The sequence below is a fragment of the Lissotriton helveticus genome, chromosome 12, assembly GCF_964261635.1.
Source record: "Lissotriton helveticus chromosome 12, aLisHel1.1, whole genome shotgun sequence".
NCBI classification, from domain to species: domain Eukaryota; kingdom Metazoa; phylum Chordata; class Amphibia; order Caudata; family Salamandridae; genus Lissotriton; species Lissotriton helveticus.
In genome coordinates this window covers 23,285,942-23,306,689 of record NC_136073.1, presented here as the reverse complement: position 1 = coordinate 23,306,689, position 20,748 = coordinate 23,285,942, and the positions used below count along the sequence as shown (strand labels likewise).

Below are 20,748 nucleotides of genomic sequence, written 5' to 3'. Positions count from 1 at the left end.
TATGTATATATTTATATACATGTAAAAAATGGGCCACAAATGTTGGTGTGCCAGCAGAATAAAACAGGCAATTCATTGTGCGCAGCGAAAATCTGAAATTCAGCAATAGAACTTTAAAGGTCATTTGGGCCAAATTAAAACAGAGAGAGCATCTGTTAGGCGCCATCTTGGGAGAATTCTCTGGTGAACTGTGGGTAATTAGTGACATCAGTTCTGCTAAAGCCCTGTTACCCACCGTATTTATCACCATTTACACCTGTAGGTGGCAGCAGCAATATCCTGGAAATCACCACCAGACCCCTGGTGGATGTTGGGGAACCTGCTGTCTTGTCTGCCATATTTTACAGAAAACTAGATATGAAGTGCTTTAAAAAGATAAAATTCATTTATATGTAAACGCTGGTCCTCGGGTCATCTCGCCACAGTTGCAGAGGGTCCTTTCAATGCACTAAAACTTGGGTGGCGGGCATCAGTTTTGATGGCCATATTCCAAACTTGTGACATTTTTTGTGATTTTCAGAAACAAACTCCCAAAGTGGGAATTTGTTTTAGAGAAAAAAAAAATGACCCCTACACTTTGAAGTTTTCTGCCAGAGTGTGTGGGTTATTATTATTTTATCCTGTCCCTTACGGTCAGGTTTTTCCTAGAGGTGGCAAACATGAGACAAAGGCATCACAGTGTGCACTCTAAAGAGGGTTGGCAGTGTGTAATATTCTTTCCCACAACAGCATCTCCGCGGTTGGCTGAGGGTGGACAGCGCAATGTCCTTCCCCCACCAGATTCTGCTCGGTCGGCTGTGGGTGGACAGCGCAATGTCCTTCCCCCACCACTTCCTCCTCGGTCGGCTGAGGGTGGACAGCGCAATGTCCTTTCCCCACCAGCTCCTCCTCAGTTGGTTGTGGGTGGACAGCGCAACGTCCTTCCCCCACCACCTCCTCCTCCTCCTCCTCCTCCTTCTCGGTTGGCTGTAGGTGGACAGCGCACTGTCCTTCCCCCACCAGTTCCTCCTCGGTAAGCTGAGGGTGGACAGCGCAATGTCCTTCCCCCACCAGCTACTCCTCATTTGGCTGTGGGTGGACAGCGCAATGTCCTTCCCCCACCAATTCCTTCTCGGTCAGCTGAGGGTGGACAGCACAATGTCCTTCCCCCACCAGCTACTCCTCATTTGGCTGTGGGTGGACAGCGCAATGTCCTTCCCCCACCAGTTCCTCCTCGGTCGGCTGTGGGTGGACAGCGCAATGTCCTTCCCCCACCAGTTCCTCCTCGGTCGGCTGTGGGTGGACAGCGCAATGTCCTTCCCCCACCAGCTCATTCTCGGTTGGCTGTCTCAGGAAGTGTTCTTGTTGCAGGGATTCTGCACATACACAGAACTATGCGCAGGAAAACCGGATCTCAGTGTTTTGTGGTGTACCACCCTACCACATTAGTACCTAAAATCCCAAAACAGACTAGCTGTAGTGTCTCATTCGTTCTCCGACAATTTGCGAAGCAACAAATGATTAGACAACCCAGAACACAACACTCCCGACTATCAGGAATCGCAGGAGCAAGACATACTCTTTCGCTTACTCACTCGTACTTGTCCTCAATGAGAATTAGCAGAGTAACTGATATAGTTCAAAATGTTTATTGTAACTATTGTGCTCTACAATACAGTGTACGAACGACTACCAGCAGCAAAATGCATTAACTCAACAAAGTTAGCATTGTTACAATTCCATAGAATACAAATTTATAAAGACTGTGGAAAAGGGACTATAAGACCGAACCACCCTCCCCTAGACTGGAAGCGGTTTATTTATATAAAAGGAAGATATCTAGGCTTTGACAGCAGACCCCCATACCTCAAAGCCTGAATGTAAGGTTTACATCATAGGAACAGCGTAGCGTAACTCTTCTCCATGGAAAGGCCTTCTCCAAGTGTGTGTTAAAACAACATGCCACCCCGTAATATCAAAGCACAGGTCTCCAGCCTTGCAGCTGTGTGTAGCATATTATGTCTAGGTGCCAGGGCCGGACCAGAACAGAATAACAGGGGGCAGAAGTGTGGCTCAATGGTTAGAGCGGCAGACCCTGATGCAGAGGTCTGGCCCGGGACCAGGGTTCAATTCCCCCCTCGGTGGGTCTTGGGCTCAATCTCCTCAGACCTGATAATTCTCGCCTCGGTGCCTATTCTAATCATGGGTCCCACTCTGCAACTCTGGGCAATAGCTTGCTTAATCTCCACAACGGCCCCAACAGCGCTGGGATGCCTGGCTTCACCTTGGGGGTGCCCAGGAGTGGGCACTTCACAGGGAAAAGCCAGGAAGGGTTCCACAGCGGTATGAATACAAGCGCCGAGATACCCCAGCTGGGGTCGATTCGTGCGCTATACAAGTACTTTACATTTACATTGTTTATCGACCTTGTACAACATGCTCACACTAAACTCCAAGAATGCAGCAGAGAACGTGAAAAGCAGACAGTTCTCAAGCGAAAGGCACAAACAGAGTCCTGTAATAGTAGTCATGTAGTATCATGCGCAAAAGCAGAATCATAGCAGCAAAGCTCATGCTAACTTAGCAATGTCGACAATGTCCCCAAGAGCCATAGCACATTCAGATGATGGAGCCAATGGGCTCGGCCTCTTCTCTAAACGAGGGGGGCGGACCAAGGGTTGGGCAGACAGTGCACTTACTCCGATGCAAATGCAGTGGAGTACCCTGTCCGCCTGACTCTAGATCAGACCCTAAGCATCGCACAATTTTCATCCACATTTGTCAAACAGCATCAGAATTATAAGCAAATCAACAATGCATTTTCAACTAGCAAGATACACAAAACGTTCATCCCTTTCATGCCCACCCTGCAGTTTAGACAAATGTCTATATCTGAAAAATTAATGAACTGATTTATACCAAACCAACAAAAACTTGCTTTCTGAGTAAAGTTCTACATACAGGCTAAACTTGACAGAAACCTAATCTGATTTTTCCTGTGAGTGCGAAAAATATTTCCTATGGAAATTAAAATGGGAAAACATTTTTTGAACCCAAACCCTTAACTTTGTTCCCTCTTTTTTTCCCTCTTTTTTTCCCTCTTTTTTTCCTCCTTTTTTTTCTCCACACAAAACTGCATAATAATTGCCCATGCTAAGCGAGTGCCACGTTTGGTGCACATCCGCATGAGAGGGGGCAAAGCTATCGATGGAAGTGTGACGATGCAGTTAGGACACCCACAGTGGGTTTCATGAAGCACCTGATCCCAGCTCTGCCCAGCAGGCAGGAGTCTGGCACTGCCCAGCACAGGCCAGAAGAGGTGACTCTTTCAAGTGCCCCAGCACGCTTGAACCACAACGGCTGCCCACTTTTCTAGCTCGGTGGGCCGCAGAGTCCTTGCCATAATTAGGAAGCAAGGTCTCAGGGCACGAAAAAGAGAAATTGGTAGCGGATGACTTTTGGAACAAAACGTTGTGTGCTGATGCAAATGTATGCAAAGCAGGGGATAATAAGCTGTCTGACTTTCATTAGAAGCCGTTGAGGTCTGTGCCGAAGAGCTCCCGCAGCCTTTTCTAAAGAATCATTAAGCGAGGTAAAAAGCAGAGCAGCAGAACTGGCATTTAGACATTTCCTCCGAATCCTACGTGTCTGCCCCGTTCTCCGCAGCTGAACGCAGTGCGTGCACTGAGCTCCTGGGTCTCACTGCTTTGTTTGCAGACGCAACAGAGCAAGGATCTCAGACCAATTCACATTCCACCAGTGTCTCCCACCAGAAATTTTTACTACAGTACTAGGTAAATGTAAATGTAGTGTACTTGTATAGCGCACGAATCGACCCTAGCTGGGGTATCTCGGTGCTTGTACGAATACCGCTGTGGATCCTTTCCTGATTCAGAAAAGGGGGTGGTGATGAACAGAGTGCCTGAATTAAGCAGACCACTCTTACCCAGTCCAAAGATCAGGGCTTGATCCATCACCGTTTTTTAGCTCACTGCACCATCCCAGCTCAGAACTTGGCTATATGCAAATTAGTCTGGTCCAGTCCCAGTGCATGATGGGAACAGGGCAAACCAAACTACCAAGCCAATTCTTGTACTGGGAAGGAAACAAGCTTCCGGGGGCCGGTTTCTGCCATTTCAGGCGTCGTTGGCCCGGCTTGCTTGAATCCTGATGGTGCAATGAGCAAGGGACTCACATCTGAGTATACCCTTCCACGCTTATGGTGGACAAAATGGATCCTTTCCTGGCTTTTCCTTGTGAAGTGCCCACTCCTGGGCACCCCCAAGGTGAAGCCAGGCATCCCAGCGTTGTTGGGGCCGTTGTGGAGATTAAGCAAGCTATTGCCCAGAGTTGCAGAGTGGGACCCATGATTAGAATAGGCACCGAGGCGAGAATTATCAGGTCAGAGGAAATTGAGCCCAAGACCCGCCGAGGCGGGAATTGAACCCTGGTCCCAGGCCAGACCTCTGCATCAGGGTCTGCCACTAACCATTGAGCCACACACTGGAGGTTCCTCTTCACCCAACCACACTCTGGCTGGCCACCAGACCGGCTCCCAGAGGAGCCAACCAGTTCGAAGGGAAGGAAGAACACAGCCGGCAGAGCAGCACCAGTCCTCTCGGCCATGCAATGTACCCTTTCACAAGGGATGTTGTGGCATCTTATGAAAATTGTCTCCTCATTTTACATCTGCTAGACATCTTCAATTCGCCGCCTTTAATCTGGATCTGCAAACAGGGTGTAAATGGTTTAAACATGGAGGAAGAGCTGTGGAAGTTCAAGGAATCAAACTCTGGAACAAACTTAGATGCTCTCTCAGGGCAAAGCCCGGCAACCACAGCAAATGAGAATACTTCTGAGGAAGCAACTGTTGAGGCAAGTTGTTCACTAAGCACATTCAAGAAGTTAGTGGTTGAAATATACAAGCTAGAGTCCCCTTGAATCAAGTTAGGCTAACTACAATGCATTAGTTACTACTAAATCTACTCTTCTAGTCTGCAACTGTGATGATCCTGCATGCAGAAATGACTGCCAAGTGACAACGAGTACCGCTTGACAAAACTCTCTAAATAAATACATAAATAAATAAACAATGCATCAAGCCAGTGACTTTCATCTATGTATCCACCCACCCTAAACACTGGTCCTTACCATACTACAACAATTGCATGCCGCCACAACTCCACCAACCGTAACGGACTGGAAAAAGCACAAGGACTGGTGCATGTTTCGTGAAAAGACAGTTTACCTCGCCAGGGGTTGCCCAAAGAAATGGTCGCGGATATGGGGGGCTTGGAATTCCTTCCGAGGGGAGATTTGTACTCGCCACGGGAATCTCCTATTGCTGACATGGCATCGCCTTAACTGAAATGTTCATAGTGTTGTTGCAACTCAGCTCAACCTATACCATGATTAACATTGTGTCTGATTGTCGTTTCCTCTCCTGTGCATAATGTCAAATTATCAAATGCTAGTTTGCTGACCTATGTTATTCAATAAAAATTATAAAAACAAAAAAAAAACAATTGCATGCCACTCGTTCAACAGTTTGCACGCTTTCGCTCCTACATTCCTCAGACCATCCCATCCCTACCCATCGCATCCCATCCCAAACCATCTCAACCCAACCCATCCCAAACCATCTCAACCCAACCCATCATATCCCAACACAACCAATCCCATCCCACCCTAACCCTTCTCATGTCAGCGCATCCCAACCCAACCCAACCTATCCCAACCCAACACAACACAACCAATCCCATCCCAACCCATCGCATCCTAACCCTTCCCATCTCATCGCATCCCAACCCATCTCATCACATCCCAACCGATATCATCGCATCCCAACCGATCTCATCGCATCCCAACCGATCTCATCGCATCCCAACCGATCTCATCGCATCCCAACCGATCTCATCGCATCCCAACCGATCTCATCGCATCCAAACCCAACCCATTGCATCCAAACCCAACCCATCGCATCCAAACCCAACCCATCGCATCCAAACCCAACCCATCGCATCCAAACCCAACCCATCGCATCCAAGCCCAACCCAACTGAACCCATCACAACCCAACCCAACCCATCCCAACCCAACTGAACCCATCACAACTCAACTCAACCCAACCCAACCCAACCCATCTCAACCCAACCCAACCCATCCCAACCCATCCCAACCCATCCCAACCCAACCCATCACAACTCAACTCAACTCAACCCAACCCAACCCAACCCATCCCAACCCATCACAACCCATCACAACCCAACCTAGCCCATTCCATCCATACCTATGAAGCATGGCAGTGACGGTCTTACCTTCCAGATCCAGTTTCACCATCCCCGTGTCATCTTCCAATTCGTTGGTGACTTCACATTCATATCTCCCATAATCCTGCAGGGTAACGTTCTTGACAATGAGGGAGGCGTCACCAGGCCCGTCTTCTTGCAAGGCACAGCGACCCTTGTAGATGCCAAAGGCTTTCTGCTCACTCCCCAGAGCCACGAAGACGTCGCTGAAGGCCATGGCGTCCGTGATCTTGGTCCACTTGATGCGGATCTCATTGGGGTCATGGAGAGACGTGTCGTAGTGGTACCGGCATGGCAGGATGATGGTGCCACCACGGTGGGTCACAACCTTTCCTGGAGCTGTCTGGACCACCACATCACCCGTCTGGTCCTCTGTGAGAAAGACAACACAAGAGGCGGAGCTCGTGAGTGGTCACAGCGGGGGCACATATGGGGGTAAACATATGTGGGTCAGCGCCACATGGTTGTTTCTCAGTATGAGGTCATGCAGATTAATCAAACGACACCAGAGTTAAGAAAATCTAAAAACTGCCCTTCTTATGGAAACTCTGACCTAACCATAACTATACAGTTGGGGGGAGGGAGGGAGGAGAGATGGACAGATAGAGAGATGAGAGAAGAGAGAGAGAGAGCGGCCATTATTCAACATTATAGAAAACAGGAAGAATTCCCTCAAAAGCCTCATTTGGAGCAACACTGTAATTTGCTGCATTATAAACTTGGCAACCATAACACCTCTAGTGCTGTGCGAAATTTGAACTCTGACCCATTGCCGTAACAAAAGCCACAGCCCTCCCGCACGTCCCCCCCCGCTGCGGGGGGGTGGAGCTCCAGGGGGCCCCCTACGGCACTATGCACAAGGTACCATGGCCTGAGAGCTCCTGACTGGGTCCGGAGCGTGGGAACCCCCTCCATGTACTTTGCACTCAAGTGTCGTTACGCCACTGCCTCCGAACATGATGGGGCGGAGCCAGTGTCATTGCTCATCGATCCAGCGGTTATCGCTTACTTCATGGTCTTATTACAGCAGAATGCCAGCCGTAAAAGGAACGATATCTAATAAAAACTTTAATGTATGAGGCTCTTTGAGAGTTAGTATAATAATAAATAACAATTCTGCGCCTCAGGAAATGGGCGCCGGGGTCATTTATCTGGGAGCTGCGATAGTAAAGAACGCGCTGATTGAATTATGGCTCCGCGCCGGTATCCTTAATTGAGGGAGATTATTGTTATTGTTGTTTATAAAAATATTTTTACAGCCTGCATCGGCTTTGGAGTCAGTTGTGTTTGCCAGGATGATGAGCTCTAACTTGAGAATTTATCAGGCGCCCGCCATGATGGAACCGTAGAGTGATATTGGGAGCTTTGATTGGCAGTGGTGGGCGGGTACCACGATGAGGGCGGAGGCCTAGTTCGACCAATCCTATGGTATTAGGGAGACTGCACGGTTATCAAGACCAAAGAACTGGATAACTTAGTCTGGGTTCTTTCAAGGGAATGTTTGATCACACATCCCAAAACTGAAAATGGGAGATTTTGGAAAAAAGTGTATTTTCCCCATTGATTAATTTTTTTTATTTTTTAACGAAATTTTATATAGCGCGAACTTGACCCGAAGATATCAGGTATCAGAGCACTTTACATAGCACCAGCTGTGTTACATGAGGACACATTCATTTTTTGTTTTTTTAGGCACAGGGAGATTACGTTATTTGCCCAGAATCACAGGATGTTCAGCGATACTGCCGAGACTCGAACCCGGTTCCCCAGATTCGAGTTCGACCGCCCTAGCCGTTAGGGCAACTCCTCTCCCAATATTGTAGCAGAGGCAATTTTAGGCCAGAGACAGCTAAAATAAAGCCATTTTTTGGTTTAAAAAATTGGGAGACTCACCTGAATTGGGTCTGCTAGCATGTATGATTTGATTTTCATGGTATAGAGAAGGGTGGATAGAGTTCCTTTCAAATCTCACTCGAAGATTTGCAAAAGAGTTTGGAGCCCAAGAGAAAGATTGTTGCCTTCGTTAGAAGATGGGAAGTTGGGGAGGTCTGCGATTGACCCTGACGAAGGTTTTGCTGGTATCAAGTCTACAGACGGCTAAAGGGACTTGGAAAGATTGTGCTATAGGGTCACATGATCCTGTGATTGATTAATTCTGTGCAGTCATCTGATCCTGTGATTGATACTGGATCATAAGATCCTGGTTGCTGGATTCTCTACAGTCATATGAACCTGTGGCTTCTACAGGGTCATAGGATCCTGGTCGCTAAATTCTCACAGCCACCTGCTTCTGTGGTTGCTTGAGGTCACAAAATTCTGGATGGTGAATTCTATACGGTCATCTGATCCTGTGGTTCCCACAGGACAAATGATTCTGGATGGGGAATTCTATATCATCATCCGATCCTGTGGTTGCCCCAGGAAAAAAAATGTGAACGGTGAATTCTATACAGTCATCCGATCCTGTGGTTGCCACAGGACAAAGGATTGTGGATGGGGAATTCTATACCATCATCCGATCCTGTGGTTCCCACAGGACAAATTATTCTGGGTGGTGAATTCTATACCATCATCCGATCCTGTGGTTGTCGCAGGACAAAGGATTCTGGATGGGGAATTCTATACAGTCATCCGATCCTGTGGTTGCCACAGGACAAAGGATTCTGGATGGTAAATTCTATACTGTCATCTGATCCTTTGGTTCCCACAGGACAAATGATTCTGGATGGTGAATTCTATACCATCATCCGATCCGGTGGTTGCCCCAGGAAAAAAAATGTGAATGGTGAATTCTATACAGTCATCCGATCCAGTGGTTGCCACAGGACAAAGGATACTGGATGGGGAATTCTATACCATCATCCGATCCTGTCGTTCCCACAGGACAAATGACTCTGGATGGTAAATTCTATACTGTCATCTGATTCTGTGGTTGTCGCAGGACAAAGGATTCTGGATGGGGAATTCTATACAGTCATCCGATCCTGTGGTTGCCACAGGACAAAGGATTCTGGATGGTAAATTCTATACTGTCATCTGATCCTGTGGTTCCCACAGGACAAATGATTCTGGATGGTGAATTCTATACCATCATCCGATCCTGTGGTTGCCCCAGGAAAAAAAATTTGAACGGCGAATTCTATACAGTCATCCGATCCTGTGGTTGTCACAGGATAAAGGATTCTGGATGGTAAATTCTACACTGTCATCTGATCCTGTGGTTGCTCAGGGTAATCAGATCCTGGGTGCTGGATTTTCTACAGTTGCGGGATCTCTGGATGGTGGAGTTGTTTAGACTCGTGAAGCTCAATGAGGTCTGTACGGTCACTTTGTGCCTGTGAGGCCGGATTTGCTCTTATCTTCGAGACCCGTATAGGATTCCCTAATCTTGAGCACGCTGTGGAGTCACCGATTGGTAGGATCCTAAAGGATGCACTATAGGGTGATGTAGAAATGTGTAGGGTGGGTTCAGCATCGGAGGAGAAGATGAGCCCGAGGCCAGAAACCCAGAGACAGCGCCACCCTCTGAGACAGTCTTGCACTCTGAAACTATGAAATTATGTTGAGGGCCCGAGACAGGAATCATTAGACCGGCCTTACCCTATGTACTCACCCAGAACATGCACGATCTTCCGCCTTCCTTTCTCGTTGGCAGCCGGGATTCCTGACGCCAAGGCGAGGAGCATGGCCAAGGTGCAGGCCACCACCTGGAGAAGGCCCTTACACACAGACATCTGGAGAGAAACAGAAGAGAAGATGTAATGTCCACCATCACTCACCGCAGCAGAAACACCAGGAGCGGAGGGTAAAGAGATAAATATCAGACACAGATTGAGCTGCAAACCAACAGACCACAGGGTATCAATACTGATGAAGAATTGTATCTGCTGAAAGGGTGAGAATGACCACGCCTCTGGTAGAAAGCAGGACTAGTATTAACTGTTTAGTTGCAGTTGTTCCTACAATTACTCCAGTTCATAGAGTGCATGTAAAAGTCAGCTTTTACTATTATCCAGCAGTACTTCTTTTAGTGACCATGGAAGGATGACAGACTGAATCAGCCCTGCCTTAATATGAATCAGTACCCTGCAGGTTAAACACCGGTATCTCCAATAAGCATGCAGATGACTGATGGGTCTGACCAGATCAAACTAAGACTGCAGGGCAGCTGCGGATTCTAATGCAATATACTTTACCATACTCCCTGTTTGTACGCCCCTACCCTATGTCTCCTGTCTCCCAGACACCCTGTTTCCATTGCTCTCCGATGGACTGGCGGCTAATGTGCTGAAACAGCTAAAGTCATGGTGCACTCCTGACTTGTGTCTCCTGGTTGCTGCATTAACAATAAAACAAACATTGGCAAAGTCAATAGGTCTGGGTTCAATGGGATAACATATGCAGCATTAACACATTAGAGCGAGACAGACAGGAGGGAGCCGGCTGGAGTGCACCAAGAGTATAGTTGTAAACTAGTCCCTAGTGCAGTTCAGTGCAAGCACTCAAGAGGAGGTGGAAAGACACACTCAAACAGCCAATTGCATTAGGTGAGAGATGTATACTGAGCTGACCCAAGAAGTGTCAAACTATCAAGCCAAAGGCTAAACAGAGCAGACCCAAATAACGCCAACGGCTGAAAGCAGCACACTCTAAGGCCACTCTACGTATACTGTAAGCAATAGGTCGGTTTCACAGATGTGTATTAAAAAGCCAGACTCAAAAAGAGGTGACAGATAAAAGAACAGAGATGCAAATATACAGACTATGAGAAAGGAGGCAACACGTTGGCTGCACCCACAAAACAGAGGGCAGGAGCAGCACTCTGGTCTTACTACTTTGTGCAAGTCTGTAACCAGGGAGGCGGGCCCTCAAGGAAGCCGGCCCTCAAGGAGGCGGGACCCCTCAAGGGAGCCGGACCTCAAGGGAGCCGGACCTCAAGGGAGCCGGCCCTCAAAGAAGCGGGACCTGAAGGAAGCGGGACATCAAGGAAGCCGGCCCTCAAGGAAGCAGGACCCCTCAAGGAAGCAGGACCCCTCAAGGAAGCAGGACCCCTCAAGGAAGCAGGACCCCTCAAGGAATCATGACCCCTCAAGGAAGCGGGCCCTCAAGGAAGCACCACAAACCGGATACGTGGGCAGTTGCCGGCGAGCTTACCCCGGGCTTCTAAGTTCGTATTTTTGGATAAATCCAAGAACTTCATCATTTACAGGGTACTAGTACTAGCTACTACTTTAGTTTGCTAAACTCTTTGACAGAGTGTGTTGTGATGCAATGAAGAGAGCATGCATTACATTACATTGCATTCTCTGTGTTTCAGCTCTCATTTTAAGTGCATGGACTTGACCTCATCTAATTCACTATCCATCAACCAATAAAGAAATGCCAGTTTCGATCTAGGATAATGATCTTGTGGTTTGATCTTGATAACTCACCTTTTTCTCTGTGTCCCACAAATAGGTAGCTTATACTGCATTTTCTTAACCACTTCCGTGCTGATGACGGAGCCGCTTCGTCATCAGCCGCGGTGGCGCTGTGCTGATGGAGCGGTTCCGTCATGGCTCGCTCAACGCGCCTGCGCGGTGCTGATTTCGCGCCTGCGCTGCGCGGCGCGTTCTGTTGAGCGGGCGGGGCCATGACGGAACCGCTCCGTCATCAGCACAGCGCCACCGCGGCTGGTGACGGAGCGGTTCCGTCACCAGTATGGGCGTGTCGCGCGGCCCCCCCGCCCCCTTAGCGCTGCGGTGGAATAGCCGCCGCAGCGAAGGTGTTAAAGTGGAAAATACTGTGAACTTGTGTTTTTCAAGAACAGTGTTTGGTAACAAATTCAAGAGATGAAGGGCTTATCTTAATCTAGAAGACATCTCCTTTGTCACTTCCCTTTGAATGCTAGTTTAAAACAATTAATGTTACATTTGAGAGGCCTTTGTTGGCCTTTTCCTTCTTTTGTGGTTCTTCTTTCTCCTTTTGTTAGGCATCCATAAAACCCATTTGCTAGTAAACTAGAAGTGTGGGCGGTTACGCCGATTTCATAGTTTATATTTTTTTGCTGACACTGTCAGATACACCACGCGTTTGCCACTTTACGGATAACACATATGTTAAATTACATATTTTCTCAGATGCCACATTTAAGTTGCTTTGAGAGTAACAGTTGTCAGGGGAATTGTTGGTAAAAGCATTCTATTTTTTCTCACCTTTCCTTCCTCAGATCTCACTGTTTTTTTAACACACACCTAACCTTGTAGCAATCACCCGTGCGTATACGCCTTTTAACCATATCTATATATAGCGTCCTTTAACAAACATCTCGAATTCTTTTTTTACTGATTCACAAAAACATTTGTGAGTTTGGAAAGTTGTAATACAGGAGTACTCAAGTCAAGTCAATAATCTTTATTCGGATATTTCATTATCCATAAAAGTACAATTATACACACATACAGCCTGATTCATCATTCTCCCGTTTTGCGAGTCTGTAATAGCGATTCATAAGGAATCGCTATTAAGGACTTGCAAAACGGGATTCATGTAGGAATTGCAAAAAATATTGCGATTCCTACATGTTCCTTATTTGCGATTAGCAAATTGCTAATTGCAAATAAGGAATAACTCCCCATGCATTCCTATGGGCCTACAGGCCCATAGGAATGAATGGGGAGTTATTCCTTATTTGCGATTAGCAATTAGCTAATCGCAAATAAGGATGCGATTTCAAGGGTGCAGGGGTGTCCAAAGGACACCCTGTAGCACCCCTGAAATGTAATCTACATTGGTGTTGCGCACACACATGTCCAAAGGACATGTGTGTGTGTAACATGCAACTTAGAAAAATGCATTTAAATGCATTTTTCTAAGTTTTTGCTATTTACCACGAGGTCTGACCTCTCGGTAAATAGCGGCCCAAAATTGCAATTTCGCAATTTTAAAATGATTCATGAATTGCATTAAAGGAATCTCAAATAGAGATTCCTTAAATGCAATTCTTCGCAAATGTGCGAATTCTTTAATAGCGAATTTTGCATTTGGGATGATGAATCCCAAATGCAAAAATTGCACTCGCAAAAGGCAAGATTCTGAGAATCTTGCCCTTTGCGTGTGCAATTTAGCTTGATGAATCAGGCTGATAATCACGTACATGGTCCATCATTATTAGTAGTAAAAATCAGCATTACAATTTAAAATAAAACATTAGGTTTTCCATTTCATTAACGACAGCAGCAATACTAGAATGGCAATGTGCAAAATGCATTATTTCCCAAGAAGTCACTGAATCTCAGATATATTACTATATAGCAGCATCAAGTAAAGTGCAAAAGTGCAAAGTTCCCATTTGAGGTAGCAGCAAAAGGTACAGAATGCAAAGTTTCCCATAGAGGCAGCTAAAGGAGCAGGTTACTAGAGCTCGTATAGATTACAATTAACAGCATCAAGTAAAGTGCAAGAAGTGCAAAAGTGCAGAGTTCCTATTTGAGGTAGCAGCAAAAGGTACAAAATGCAAAGTTTCCCATAGCAACAGCTAGAAGAGCAGATTACTAAAGCTGATATAACTTACAATACAGGAGTACTCTTTTACGCACTCTGCCTGTTAAGTAAAAGTGCAAAGAGGGAAAAGTCCTTTCTAGTTGCACAGTCCGTTTATGAATATTCTCATTTTAGGTTTTGTGTGTCCAATTAACAAAGCCATGTAAGAGACGTAAAAAAGTCATATAGGAGTACTACTCTATCTACACCAAAATTGCCTCTGTGAAACGGCCCATCTGTGTTTTAAAGAGATTCGTAGTTAAAGAGAATACCTTTTATTTGGCAATACATCTGTGCAATTTATAAACGAATTAACTCTTTCAAATGCACACTCCTGTTTGATCTTCTGTGTATAAGGACTGGGCTTCCTGCCTTCATAGGCAAGCACAAAGGGTCCGTTTATGTTCCTATCACCCACATTCCAATATCAATTTGTACCTCTTTATTTGCAAAGAACTTAACAAAACTGTTTAGATTAGAATTTGTTTTTAGTGCATCCCCTATCGTGGTAACAACAGTTTTCTAAGCATTAACACAAGCAATCACATGAATGTTCAGGCATTCAAAAACATCAAACATGTTAACAAATACAAAAGAATCATGCAGGCATAATAAAATTACGTAATAATACAGGGTGCCAAATATTAGGCAGGGTCTTAATAATGCTTTTTGAGTTCAAGTTGAATGAATTGAAGGTGGCGAGCGATTCCTAAGCGAAGGCGGCAAGCGTTTCCAAAGCGAAGGCGGCAAGCGTTTCCAAAGCGAAGGCGGCAAGCGTTTCCAAAGCGAAGGCGGCAAGCGTTTCCAAAGCGAAGGCGGCAAGCGATTATGAACCAAAGGCGGAGAACGAGTCTGAACCAAAGGCGGCAAGCGATTATGAACCAAAGGCGGAGAACGAGTCTGAACCAAAGGCGGCAAGCGTTTCCGAACCAAAGGCGGCAAGCGTTTCTGAACCAAAGGCGGCAAGCGTTTCCGAACCAAAGGCGGCAAGCGTTTCCGAACCAAAGGCGGCAAGCGTTTCTGAACCAAAGGCGGCAAGCGAGTCCGAACCAAAGGCGGCGAGCGAGTCCGAACCAAAGGCGGCGAGCGAGTCCGAACCAAAGGCGGCGAGCGAGTCCGAACCAAAGGCGGCAAGCGTTTCCGAACCAAAGGCGGCAAGCGTTTCCGAACCAAAGGCGGCAAGCGTTTCCGAACCAAAGGCGGCAAGCGTTTCCGAACCAAAGGCGGCAAGCGTTTCCGAACCAAAGGCGGCAAGCGTTTCTGAACCAAAGGCGGCGAGCGAGTCCGAACCAAAGGCGGCGAGCGAGTCCGAACCAAAGGCGGCGAGCGAGTCCGAACCAAAGGCGGCGAGCAAGTCCGAACCAAAGGCGGCGAGCAAGTCCGAACCAAAGGCGGCGAGCAAGTCCGAACCAAAGGCGGCGAGCAAGTCCGAACCAAAGGCGGCGAGCGAGTCCGAACCAAAGGCGGCGAGCGAGTCCGAACCAAAGGCGGCGAGCGAGTCCGAACCAAAGGCAGCGAGCGAGTCTAAACCAAAGGCGGCAAGCGAGTCTGAACCAAAGGCGGAGAACGAGTCTGAACCAAAGGGGGGGAGCGTTTCTGAACCAAAGGGGGCGAGCGTTTCTGAACCAAAGGCGGCGAGCGTTTCTGAACCAAAGGCGGTGAGCATTTCTGAACCGAAGGCGGCGAGCGTTTCCAAACCGAAGGCGGCAAGTGTTTCCGAAGTGAAAGAGGCAAGTGATTTCGAAGCGAAGGCGGCGAGCGATTTCAAAGCGAAGGTGGTGAGCGATTTCGAAGTGAAGGTGGCGAGTCTGAATCAAAGTTGGTTAGTGATTTCAAGTCTTGTCCCTGAAACAGCAATTCTGATACAAAGGAGGTGGATTTTCTCTTTTCCAAAGCATTTGAAAAGATTTGTCTATTAAAAGGCAATTGACCACTCTGCTGCAGAACCAGGTAATTGTCTCTTACTTCTGGCATGTACCATATAACTCATGCTTGTACGGAATTCACTGAGTTACCCTTGGAAGCACACTTTGAAATATAAAGAATTACTTACCTGCCCTGCAAAGAAATGCAACACAAACTATTAACATTAAATGAAAATGTTTACATTCCCCTAAACTGAACCTTTCTTTTGACCAAAATCAATATACAGAGCTTAGTTAATACATGCTTGAAGTGGATATTCAAAAATAGTGATTGACTAAATAACTTTTGTAGTATGTGTATGCTTGCATGTTTTTTTCAGAATTGTCTTGTAATAGATAGATCTCTAAGAGACCTGCACATATTCTCTAGTGGCAGGGAGTCTGATCTGGTGACTACTAAAGTTTACAAAGACTTCTGAAGCATATTTCAACTGTATCTAATATTTCCCGCTCAGTCGTGCGGGTCAGTTAAGATCAAGAGTCTGTGACTAGCCTAAATCCCTTGCTCACTAAGCCACTGGAGTCAAGCTATCCTGGCTGAAGACGGCTGATAGCCAGAAACCGGTCCTAGGATGCTTGATTCCGGTGAGGAAAGACATGGCTTGGCAGTTCGGGCTGGACTGTTCCCATGAGGCACAGGGTCAAGACTGATTTGCATATGGCCATGTCTGAACTGGGGTGGCTTGGTGAGCAAAATAACGATGGATTAAACCCAGATCTGTGACTGGGGTGAATGTTTTGCCATTGAGCAACATTCCGTCAATCATCTTGTGTATTTAGCCTAAATTCGAGGCTGAGACTGTTCGCAGTTGGGTCAGAGGCAATCACAGTATGCCATGTTGGAGAATGGCAGGCCCCGACAAATACTTACCTTGCACATTGAACTGCAAATCGGTGGCCTCGAATGGGAACAGTAGGGGCGGTCACAAGCAACACCACGTAGTTGTGCATCAACGAATTAATCCTCGGAGAACGTTGGAGCCAAACATTGGCTTAGCATTCGCCATTCAACCCAAGGTTTTCAGGATATGCACAATGAATATGCATGAGGTTAAAATGTATATTCAAACATTTGGTGACAGGTATTTGCATATTTGTTGGTCATCTTGAAAACCTGGCTTGAGCTTAAATATTCGGTGGGTCGCCGACACCAAGCCTGCAGTTGACAACCATGAGCCGAAGCAGAAAAGGATGATAACTCAGCAGCACCCTGTCGTGGTGCAACAGATACTGCCAGATGCCCAACAACATTACTGACTCACCCAAGGCTTCCAAAAGCATCTTATAATGTTGAACTAGCTTTAAAAGCGTTTGGACGTAAAGTAAAGTTTTTACTGAGCATTACCCTGTCAATCTCCCCTCTAAACATATCTAGCAGTTCAAGTCCATCAACAGGTCTTTTTTTTTTAAATGTCATTTTGATCTGCCTTTCTGCTGGTTTTAGACATTTTGGGAATTATTTATTAAAGCGTTTCCCCTGGCTTAAAAGATTCTTCTAATCGTTTTATTTAATAAAATATGGCCCTTATATATGTACGGTCTCAACCAGGTTTATGAAAATACTAAAACTAGGTTTTCAGGTTCTTTGTAATTTTAACACTACCTCAAGCCTGGTCAAATCCATTAAACAAGAACTATCTTTACTTGCTTGAGAAGGTCTTAAGCCTTGGACTAAATGTATTAAAAATTCTCAGTGTTTTAACAACATAAGAAACTGTACTTACTACAAAGACACAGAGGGGTGTGTGTGAGACAAAAGTTAGTCCATATATTTGTATCTTATTGTTGTTTATAGAATCCAGCATTAAACAACTTATACAGCTCAACAGATGTGGAGAACAATCTCAACCATATGAGAATGTCAAAGGGTGTAATTTTAACAGGATGGCAGCGAAAAGCTGGCGGGTATGTAAAAGTGAGAACTTTATAAATAAATGTAAGATTAGGATATCAAGGTCAGTTGTGATGTGTATATTTCAGTTGTCAACGGAATGTACCACAACTCGCTAACTCGTGAGGAGTCAGAGGACACGCAGGAAACGCGTCAGATTCCAGGACCGCAATGTACATCTTCTAAGTGATTGTACATCAGAGGGGAGTTTAAACATCTATGGAACCAAGAGTCTAAGCTGTAATCTCAAAATTACAAAAAGAGATTTTAATCTAATCAAATCCTTTGTGATCTACAGCAATATTTTCTATCTTTCGGATAGTGATTTTTTTTAATCTCCAGTTCTCAGCAACTGATGAATAATCCGGGCTAGTTTATGGTGCTCACATACTCAATATATAACCTTTGTTTTAGGACTTCATTCTTTTGAGATAAAATTTTCATGGTGGGATTTAAAGGGATATAATTTAAAGTCTTTCCTTGGGTTAAAAGCCTCAGTGATCAACTACCCTCTGGCAGCTTTTATCTTCTTTTTTATTTTCTTCAAATCCCTATTTCTTCCTTTTTCGCTCTTCTCTTCTAGTGAATTGTACAATATTTTTTATGTGGATTATTTGAGGTACTGACAATTTGGCTTAACCAACCAATACTGGAGTGATTGTCAGCTCATCACCTTTTACACGTTTCCTAGCTTGGACTTTTGTTCTTTTGCCCTAAACCCACCCCCCAGGTTCTTAATAACTAGTAACCACGCAGTATTGTCATTTAGTACAAACGTAGAATTCTAGTGAGATCAAAAACACCACCCAAAGCCTTGATGACTAAAGATACATACTACATGCTACCCAGTATGTATTTTTTATCACATGCCTTTCTTGATACACATATCATGAAAACCATGTTTTTGTCAAACAAGGATATGTTAATTGGAAACTGTAAGTGGCATACTGGGCTATACTATTTGATTGAATATAGTAGAAATAAAAGCTTATAGTTAAGATTACAGGATTTTTGTGAGAATAGGTTTTGGTTTCTTAAAAGGCACAATTTGACTGTAGAATTAAAGATGTTGGAGCTCCTGTCAGAAAGTTACAGCTAACAATGGACCCTGATTGCAATTACATTGTTCAGTTCTTATGAATAGACTTTTAGTAAACAATGAGCCACGGCTAAGCTTATAAGTCTTTGAATCTGCTCCTGCAAAGGTCAGAAAACAATAGGCCCTTTGATGATGAACTTGCTACTTTAGTAATTGGAATTGGTGAGGATTTTTAGAGTGTTTTGCGGCTGTCGTTATAAAAATGCACTGCCATGCTCAATGTTTAGAAAAATGAGCGTAAGGGAAGGAAACCAGGCAGAGTCTGTGTCATCCATTGGAAGAAACCTGTACTTTACATCATGTGTGAAATAGGTAAACATCGTTTACAACGATGTTTTCACAACGCGGTACCTTTACACCGCGGCTGTGACAACGCAAGTCGTTACCACGACTTGCGCTGGAGGGCGCTCAAGGTCTAAAAATAGTTAATTTACTATCCTAACACCTTCCCTAGGGTCCACGGGGACTGGTGTTAGAATAGTAAATTAAACTATTCGAAATCCGCGCCCCCCAACGCAAGTCGTGGTAACGACTTGCGTTGTCACGGCCGCGTTGTAAAGGTATGCGTTGTGACGGTACGCGTTGTACCGTCATATATCCGTGAAATAACATCCTCCACCTGTGAAATATGTGTTTCAACCACTGCATTGTGTGCAATAAAAGCACCCAGACATGTAATATGCTTATAATTTGGTAATGCAGCAGCAGAATCTCAAATCGTGGAAAGACCGTTCATGTACTTTAAACGGTGTTTACATTACCCAGCGCTTAGCTAGCCGCATGGGCAGTCTATACTATTGTGAAGGCCTGCAGGAGAATGGAATGTTCGCATTTAAAGGCAACTGGACAACTGTAGGGAAGTGCTCCTTCTGGCACGGTTACCCCAACTTTTTTGCCTGACTCTGAATGCAACTTTGACGGAGTGTGCACTGGTTGCCAGGTAACCAGGTACCCAGGGCCGGTGTTCTTTTCCAAAACTGTACCTTTGTTTCCACAATTAGCACACCTCTGGGCCACACACACATCCCTTGTAAACTGTACCACTGGTACCAAGGTCACTGTGACCAGAGGGGGCTTCTAAGGGCTGAAGCATGGATTGTGCCACCCTAAGAGACCCCTCACCAAACACAGGTACACTGCCACCTATCCGCGTGTTTTGGTGCAGCTAAAAGTGAACGGTCGACCTGGTACACATCCCTGGTGGCAGGCTTGCCAGCACTGCCTATGGCATACGCAAGTCACCCGTCTAGCAGGCCTCACTGCCTTAAGGCAGGCAGCACTATACCACAGGTGAGGGCATAGCGGCATGAGCAATTTGTCCCTACAGTGTTTACGTCTATTATTAGACATTGCAAGTGCATAGTGAAACCATACGGAGTACATGGGATGGGAACTCGTCAATACCAGTTCCACAGCTCCATGGTGGCTTTACCAGTTGCCAAGATGTTTGGTACCAAACATCTCAGAATAATGAGACCACACCGATGCCAGTGTTTGATTAATTTATAAGTGCAGTCAGCGGGCACCTCATAAGTGCCCCCTGAAGACCTACCCAACCGCAAGTGTGTAGCTGACTGGTCTACACCTGCCTGCCATCTCTAGGCAGGTTTCTGCGGTGGGAGCCCTTGTGCTCTCATGGGTCAGAAACAAAGCCTGCTCTGGGTGCAGGGGCTTCACACCTACCCCCCAGCGGGAATAGCATTCAAGAGTGGCGAGCCGCGAAGGCTTCCTTCCCTTTGTTATGCTAGCCAGGGCCTCTCCAGTTTTGGAGAAGCCCCCCCCCTGATCAAGCCCCACTTTTGGCTGCAAGGTCTGCAGGAAAATTAGTATTCAGGAGAGGTGTGTCCCCTCTCCGCCAGACCGCCCCCAAGATGTCCTTTGCTGAGTGACCCCCCCTCCTTAGAAAATCCTCCATATTGGTTGTGAGGATTTTAGCTAATTGGGGAGTGGGCATAGCCCTAATCCTAACGGAGTGGACATACAAAGGGTGTAGTCACCCTAAAAGTAAGTAGCCCATTAGCTACTA

At 46.0% G+C, this 20,748-nt stretch overlaps 1 protein-coding gene across 1 annotated transcript in view; it reads right to left on the bottom strand.

Moving 5' to 3' along the window:
* The window catches only part of HAPLN4 (hyaluronan and proteoglycan link protein 4), a 92,359-nt gene that overhangs the window by 59,411 nt on the left and 12,200 nt on the right, over positions 1-20,748 (bottom strand). Inside the window, exons 2-3 of the mRNA XM_078670321.1 lie at positions 9,900-10,020; positions 6,296-6,658 (exon numbers count right to left, since the gene is read on the bottom strand). Of these exons, the coding sequence (XP_078526447.1) occupies positions 6,296-6,658; positions 9,900-10,020 (484 nt within the window). The remainder of the gene's footprint in view (positions 1-6,295; positions 6,659-9,899; positions 10,021-20,748) is intronic.